Here is an 8599-nt window from a genome sequence, read left to right as displayed (position 1 = left end):
CAGGGGTCACAGATTATAAATAAAGAGGGTTTATTTTCCAACATGCATCTCTAATAATAAAGATTCTTTTTTTAAAATAGAGGAGTGGCCGCCAGCTACAAGCTTGAAATTTAACTGGTCCTTCTGAGCGCATCTTTGTAAATATAATCATATGATATTAAGTATTATAATAACATCCAAACGCTCTTGTGCTAATGAGATGCAAAACAAACTTGTCTCTCGGTGGTCTGGTCTACTGCCTGGCATTTAGGAGACTTTTGTCTTTACTTCTACCACTCAGCACCATTAAGCAAGGAGATGCCATCTTGCTGCTTCTTTACTTCAGATTCATGTGTTTTGCAGCAGTCGCTGTGTCGGCGTTGCCAAATCTTCTGTCTGTCCACAAATAAAATCACTAAAACTATAAAGAGAATCGAACCGATAAGTGATTTCAATCATGGAACCTGAATCGCTAAATTCTTATCAACTCCCATCCCTTTTTTTTTTTTTTTTTTTTTTTTTTTTTCCACCATTCTCAAACCGTTTCATCCATCTTTATCCTGCAGTCACGACGCAGTTTCTTCTGTTTCTACTGTTAGGGATATAATATTCTGGACTTTAACAAAGTTCTGTTGCTCTTTGGTTCTCTGAGAAATTTGGGGTAATGAATATTACCTCCCTACCCAACGCCACCTCCAACGCTTACCTCCCCTCTAATGTGGACATCGGGTCAGTTGGAGGCGCAGTCGAAGATTGCAGCGGTCCCAGATCAGATGTACACACTGGAACACTTTCCCATGTTGCTTGTCTGTGTTTATTGTGTTATGGTGTGTTGACATCTGTGCATTCCTGTATTATCCTTTTGTGTTACATATTTCGATGTTTTTTTCCTCGCTACCTGGCCTGACCTGTGTCCCCAATGTGATGTTTGTATTGTATGTATACAAGGTCTGTCATCTCGGTTGTGGGCTAAAGACTTGCAACTGACAAATAAAGGCCATCTCATCTCATCATCTCTCATCATAACAGTTAGGCTGTAATGTTTCCTGTATTGCATTAGCATTAAAAAAAAATCAGACGTATCGTATTTGAGATCTGAAAGACTTTTCCTTTGACCTACAACACTGTGCAGAGTGCAACATTATTTTTTACTCATCGCTGATCCTTATCACAGAGAAATAAAGAGTAAGCAAACATGCCTCAACAGCCGACGACTTTAAATGCAGTCTTTCTTGGAAAGTATTAATGTGTTAACACAATAATCACATTTGCCACAGTCTGGCATTTTATTAGAAATATTTTATTGGTGATTTTTTTAATCAATCAATTTGCGGTTGATTAAACATCCTGTTTAATCGACCATCAGGCTTTTGAACCTTGAGTGAAAAGTCCACCACTGGGCAGCCCTGCGTTATGCAGCCCAGAGAAACGATGTCCACATGTGAGGAGAGATACAGAGCTACGTTTTCTGGGGTGACTCCTCCACTGGCTTCTATCAGAAGAGCAGGGAACTCCTCCTTCAGTGCCTGAGCTGTGACTCGGAGCTCCTGCAGGTGAAAGAGGAGAGGTGTAACCATGGAACAAAAACAACAATCAGCCTGGGTTCGTGTTTCTATAATATTCGCCACCTGAGGTTGAAAGTTGTCCAGCATGACGACGTCTGCTCCCGCTCTGGCTGCCTCCCTGGCCTCCTCTGCTGAACGACACTCCACCTCAATCTTACTGCTGAAGCCGCACACCGAGCGGGCAGCTTTCACCGCCTGGGGAGCAAACACGGTTGTGCGTTTGTGTTTGTCTGCTTTTTAGTGAGCACAGCTGACCTGATGACAGCTGTGAGGCCTGAGCTACAGAATCTAGATACAGGAAAGTAAAACAGACGATCTTCCTCTTTGCTTTCCTGTGCAAACAGGATGACTGCTTTCGGTAATCTCATGACCTCTTATCAATCTTAGTGTTTTAAAATAAAATAATTTCAGAACTTTTGTTAAACTATGTTAAAAAATTATGTTAAATCCCATAAAAAGTACACAGAATTTTACATAGATTAATCTAAAAATTCAGTTCAATAATATTTTTCTGCCTGGACGTAGCATCCTCTCAGATATAACCTTAGAAACAAAATGCAAACACAGGTATACAGACTGATACTGCTAGTCGCTGCTTCCGTCATCTTTCCTCAGTCTTGTGTTCCTGTTATTACTCACACTTCTTGTGATGGATTCTTGTTTTGCTTCCTCTTTCAGGGTTTATTTATTGTTGAATTTCGGTAACAGCAAAAAAATAAATAAAAAAAAATCAGACCTTCCTTTTCACGTATTTTTTGCCTGCTTCAGTCCCCTCTCTGCCAACACATGACAGACGTCATCAAAAACAAAGGAAAACATATCTACATGTAATCCTGTTTCTGTTTGCATGTTGCACTGAGTTTTTATGGCCCCTTGACTGTCAAAACCGTTACCTCAAGCTTTTGGTTTTGAATGTCTGAGGTTTGTTGTTGATATAAGGTTCCCTGAGGTGACTGTAAATTTACAAAACAAATCGATGGGGTGTTTTTGCCTTTACTGTATACTTACAGTGAAGACAGACAAAGAATGTGAGGAAGGGGAGCAAGGAGGGCACAGAAAATCCAAATATTTCATTTGAAACAGTGCAGTAGTACTGAAAATGGCATTGGAAGTAGTATTGAAAATACTGATTTTCAAAACCTTTTTAAAAATACAGAAGTAGGTTTTGGATGGATCCATTCTTTCTAAAGCTGGCAGGAGCAGGAACTCTGGTTGCAAAAATAAATCAGACTGTATAGAAGTCTATTAAGAAATAATCATTTTATCACCTCAGTTAATACTTTCCTGGTTTTATGGTCTGAAACTGAAAACATGATTTTTTTATTTTCTTATTTTTGTCAATTTTATAAGTAAATAGAGTAAAATAAAGATAACCCCTAACAAACTCGAATCTTTAGGTCCCACAAACCACTGGGTGATATCATGGTGGCTCCATCTATCTTTTATATACAGTCTATAGACATTTCATGAAGCCCTGCTGTCTCTTGTTGAAGGTTTTTCAGGCTTTAGAATCAGGTCTTAAAAATTCAGGATCCAACATTATCAAATACATTACTTTCAGTTTGCTGAACTTTATGCTGGAGTTTAGATTACTTAACTTTTATGTACTGATCTTTGGTGCCCACCTCTGAGATACTTCCTGATGCCCACACATGATTGTCCTTTAACATCACCATCCCACTCAAATCCTGTCTGTGCATGGACACGCCGCCAACCAACATGGCATACTTCTCCACCAGACGAAAGCCCGGAGTAGTCTTGCGCGTGCCAGCCACCTCCCCGTGCCAGCCGTGTGCCTTTGCAATAGCCTGGAGCTGAGAGCAGCGGGTGGCAATGCCCGATGCCCGAGCCAGGCAGTTAAGTGCCGGTCGTTCCCCGAGGAGGAGGGAGTTTGCCGGGCCCCTCACCACAGCCGTCAGGGTGACAGCATCTTCACCTGTGGATAAAAGCAGGTAATATAAAAACGGATCTGAATAAAAGTCTATAATTTACTTTGAGAGTAATTTACAAGAAGAAAACTGAATTTTCATTTTATGGAAAAAAAACTTTTTTTTTATCCGTTCCCTGTTGAGTGGTTGATGTCATTTCCTGTTTTTATACTTTCAGCAGATATGTTGTTATGCTCTTAATCTTCTTTTACTGTTGTGTTTTGCCTTTTGGCTCCATTGTTGTTTTCCTACCAAAGATAGTTCTATAGTTACAGAAATATTTTGGAATTTTGCTTCCTGAAAAACAAAAAAAGAAGTAAATCTCTTCAGGTATACTGTATGCCCACTTTTTAGTGTGTCTGTGATACAGCTCTACTCCGACATTTTTTACAGTGTTGTATGTTGGAGTAGCAGTTTATCGGCAGCTGAGAGGAAGAGGATGGGTAAACTCATCAGGAAGGCCAGCTCTGTTCTGGGATGCACCCTGGATCCAGTGCAGGTGGTGGGAGACAGAAGGACTCTGGCCAAAATGACATCTCTGATGGACAGAGTCTCCCACCCCATGGATCTAAATGTTGCTGAACTGCAGAGCTCCTTCAGTGACAGACTGCTGCATCCTCGATGCATGAAGGAGCGCTTCCGCAGGTCCTTCCTCCCTGCAGCTGTCAGACTGTACAATCAAAACTGCTCCCAACAATCATAGATGTTTACATCAGTGCTGTAACTTGCACTATTTTATCAACCGAACAACTAGTACTGTTATAACTTGCACATTACTTTTCTCAGTTTATATATACACTAACTTACTGGAAGTTACATGTCTACTTTTCAATGCACAGCTACAATACACAATCTGTACTTTTCTAATTATTCTAAATATTCTTAACTATTTAAACATCTTTCAGTATCCTGCTCTGAACTCTACAACCTGGGTTTGCCACTTATCTGTACTTTAATTTTAATAACTGTACAGTACTCTGCTTTGGTAACTATTTTCCATGATGTAAATATGTAAAAAATGTGTGTGTTTCTGTTCTGTGTCCTGTTCTGTGTGTATGTATGGTTTTTTTGCTGCTGTTACAACCAAATTTCCTCTTGTGAGACAATTAAAGTTCTATTCTATTCTATTCTATTAGGTTAAATTATTTTCTGTTATATATTTACTGTTGTTGTTCATATTAAACATGGCCAAACTTTCAGATGATGAGTATGTCAGAGTATGCACAATTAATCTCTGTGAGCTGAAGGCTGGTGACTGTTCACTCAGCCTTAGTTATCTTTTTTAACTCTTGGTTCTTTTCGATGTCAAAGAGAGTAATGATCTAATATCACTGTTTCAATCCAACGGCTGGAGATGAGCACAGAAACATTACCCACCTGCTGTTCAAACTTTCTGTTTAAACATCAGCCAATCAGAGGAAACTTGTCTATGGGTTAAATAGCTTGTTTCAGACAGAGGATGAGCTGAGAGGTCACACCAAGACCCAGTGTAAGATAAATAAGGATTATTTTGAACTGTGAATCATGCAAACATATTCTGGTGTCCAGTAAAAAAAATTATATGGAGATATATGGAGCTGGGAATGAGCAGAAAAAGAACCCTCCAAAAAACTCAAACATGCTCGATAGTGCTGAATTTTTCACACCCACCCATGGCGGTAAATATTCATGTCTTCCACACCTACGTCAACTTTAAGTTTCCTGGGACTTTCTCATTATCAGGGTTTGGGGTTTTTTCTCCCTCAGATCTTTAGCCATTGAATCATCAGAGCTTCAGGGGCCAGAAAGTCTCTAAAAGTAACAAGTGGGGCAATAGAGACGGCAGCAAGTTAGCTTTATGTGGTTTCACACCTTTTCTGTTAGATGTTAAACTGGCTTCTGAAGGCCCATAGAATACATGATAGATTTCCATTTATTATCTGCTATGTGACTCATGCGTTGTTCTTTGCTACTGCAAAGGTCACAAACACAAATTCACAGAAGTTTTCTAGTATTTTACTGCTATGGAAGGAACTATGCAATGCCTACCGATCTCAGCTCCTTCCTGGTAAATCCAGTCCACTGTGCAGCCCACTTCAGTGAACACTGCTGTGAAGAAGGGACACCCAGCTAGGATGCTGTGTGGAGTTTTACACAGCAACCTTGCTTCCACTTCCCGTGAGCCCACACACACTCCTGCAGGATCAAAGTTTGGTGTGTCCTCTGCCAGCCATGCCCGTGCCAGCCGGGTCAGGGTGTGGTGTGGGACCGAGTGCACAGCCAGGTGTTCGCATGGTGGAGACATACTATAAATGAGAAAAAAGAAAGTGATGAGAAACTTTAGTTACTGGGAATGTTGACATGAAAATGAGAAATGAAAGCTGATCATAAGTCAAAAAGTCAAATATGCTTTATTGTCCTTTAATGACAATATAAATTAATGATTTGAGTCAATTCTGAGCATGTAGACAATCTAAATCTTGTTCATTTTTCTTTCTAGTAAAGAATGGTAGTGAAGGAATTATAGAAAATCACAAATAGTGGATATTAAGCTTTATATTGCCATCAAAAACACTCAGAAAGAGAATAGTGCCTGAGAAAACCTTAAGGAACAAAGAAATCTAGTGGCACATATTTTCATCCACATGCAAAACTGAAGATTAATGACTGACACTGTGTGTATGTACACAGGGATACATTTTCATAAACGTCATTTCCATCTTATTTGTAAAGCTGTGTGAACAGCTTTACAAATAAGACAAACTCAGCCACAATGGCTGAGTTTTTATCTCAGCCATTGTGGACTTCTGCCTTCTTTCATTTGCACAGAAAAAAATCAGGAATCAGGTGATGCTTAAACAAACAAGCAAATATTATTTGTTATTTCTGCCCTGAAACTCCAAAGTGAGAGTTTCACTGTGGAGAGATTGTATTTGTCTTATATTAGCTTCTTTTCATTAAATGTCTATTAAATTCAGAACTTAATTAAAATGCTTCATCTTTCACACAAAGTTCTACAATCAGGCCTCATCATAGCTTAAATACTTCATATTATATGACAGTAGAGCGCTTCACTCTCACACTGTGGTTCTTCCTCAGGCCCCTCTCCTGTGGAACCAGCTCTCACTTTGCATTCAGGACACAGACGCTCTCTATGATTCAAATCGATATAGGCTCAGACTACTGTAGGACTTCCCATGGTGCAGTGCGCATTTTTCCTCTATTCCCCTCTTTATACTCCTCATGGATTTTTACACTTTTACTAAATTTCATTAACGTTTGCTTTCACTCTCCTTTCACCTCTCACTTTGTGTCCTTCTCTCTTTGTATGCTGTCGCTCACCTGTAACTGGGCCCAGCAGATGGCTGCCCCTTCCTGGTGTTGGCCTCTTCCTGTTATATGGGAGTTCTTTCTCTCAACCATTGTCACATTTTTGCTTTCATCGGTATATAATTAAAGTAAGAACTTCATTTAAATGCTATTCATGATGTGAAATTGAGACACTAATTCTAGAAGTGGAGAAGAGGAAATGTGTTTTTCTCGGGGAGGCGGGACAATTTCAGTCTTCAGCTCAGTGAGGTAATTTGTTCTGAAAAAGTTCCGAACAAAGGGTATGGGAGGGGGAAGAGAGATATGGTGAAATCTACAGCTAAAGATCCCGTGTTCACAGCCTTTCAACATAAAGCATCTGGAATCTGGAGATTGGCACTATATAAAAACAAGTAAATTGATTCTAGACATGCGCACTTGCCTGATTCCTGTGCACGTGAATAATTTAGTCATTCAAAAGACACTCATACACTTATATATGATTTTAACGTAAAACTCTGGCTGCAGGCATGGCAGTGAAAAACAAGAAGTGCTGTTTCATCACTGAAAGGAAATGTGTTGTGTTTTGTAATCTTGTAATCTTTTGTAATCTTGGTTCAGAATTCAGAACTAAAACTAAAAAAAAGACAAAGAAAAAGTCAGGTCAAAGTTCAGAACCAATGAGTCTCTCAGACGTTTGAAACAAGATGAAAGCTGCACCCACGATTACAAGAAATTTTTTATCAAGTTGATTTAAAGTCAGCGGACACATTAATCAAACAAATATTAGTTTAAGGAAGGTATGAATTCAAGTTTAGACAGAATTCTGGCAGATCAGATGATCCTAATGCCACCTCATAAACTTACATCAGATGATAGCATAAAAGATTTAACCTCCGGATGAGGTCCCTGAACAGAGCTGAACTGCTAAATATGAATTACTGCAGGCGAAAATATCCTCTTATTGTGACTGTAGTGGCTCTCACTAACAGATGGGTTTACAAGTAAACAGAAAATATATATGGAACATGTTTTTGTTAATTTTGTCATGGTCCTGCATTTTGAGTTTATTGTTATTATTTTCTAGTTTCTTCTGATTTTGTATTAGTTGTATTAGTTCTTAGGGTTTGGTTCTTGTGTTTAGTGTTTTATTATTCCTACCTGTGTTCTTCTCCCTGTGCTCTGTTCGTGTCCCTGAGTTTGTGTTGTAGAACAGTTTGTGAATTTCCTGTTTTACTTTGAAGGTCTGTGTCTCGTCGTGTCTAATTAGGTTCAGTTGTGTTCCCCTCTGGTGTCTCATTCCCTCGTTACCTGTGTGTATTTATAGTGTGTCCGTGTCTGTGTTCGTTGTCAGCTCGTCAGTGTCATTTGGTAAACCTCCGCGTCTCTCTGCTCCCTATTCTCTGTGTCATCTCGCGTATCATAACGTGTCCGTATGGTTTCATGGTTTGTTCATTAGTTTTTATCCCACTCTGGGTTTTACTTGCTCCCTGTTCCTTATTTTCTGTTTTTGTACTTTGCCATCACTATAAATAAACGCTCACTTGCACCCGAGCCAGTACCTGCATTTTTAGGTCCTTTTCTTACAACACCACATGACTGCTGCCCCAGCCGTGACAAATTTTGTCATATAAAGAATGATATAAAGAGTTTTTGATGTAAAACAAATTTAAATAGGAACCTCTTCAGAAGTAACCAAAACAGGGATACAATAAGACAACATTAAAATAAGAAATGATAAATAATAAAACATAGTACAAGTACTAAAAGGAATTTTAAAGTGTAACTCAATGTAATAAAACACTAAAATGTTAATTTAAAATATTAATTAAAATAGTA

The 8599-nt window shown here is 39.0% G+C and overlaps 1 protein-coding gene across 1 annotated transcript; it reads right to left on the bottom strand.

Moving 5' to 3' along the window:
• Window positions 1-1241: 1241 nt before the first annotated feature.
• Window positions 1242-7977, bottom strand: LOC116331516 (nicotinate-nucleotide pyrophosphorylase [carboxylating]). Its single transcript, XM_039612928.1, has 5 exons — window positions 7922-7977; window positions 5501-5757; window positions 3170-3480; window positions 1608-1739; window positions 1242-1526 (listed from the first exon to the last, which is right to left on the bottom strand). The coding sequence occupies exons 2-5, from the start codon at window positions 5754-5756 to the stop codon at window positions 1299-1301; spliced, it is 927 nt and encodes a 308-aa protein (XP_039468862.1). The 5' UTR covers window position 5757; window positions 7922-7977; the 3' UTR covers window positions 1242-1298.
• Between the last annotated feature and the right edge of the window lie 622 nt (window positions 7978-8599).

Source organism: Oreochromis aureus, linkage group 6, assembly GCF_013358895.1.
Source record: "Oreochromis aureus strain Israel breed Guangdong linkage group 6, ZZ_aureus, whole genome shotgun sequence".
Taxonomy (NCBI): domain Eukaryota; kingdom Metazoa; phylum Chordata; class Actinopteri; order Cichliformes; family Cichlidae; genus Oreochromis; species Oreochromis aureus.
The sequence above is the reverse complement of the archived record's forward strand: the minus strand, read 5'-3'. Positions and strand labels throughout refer to the sequence as shown.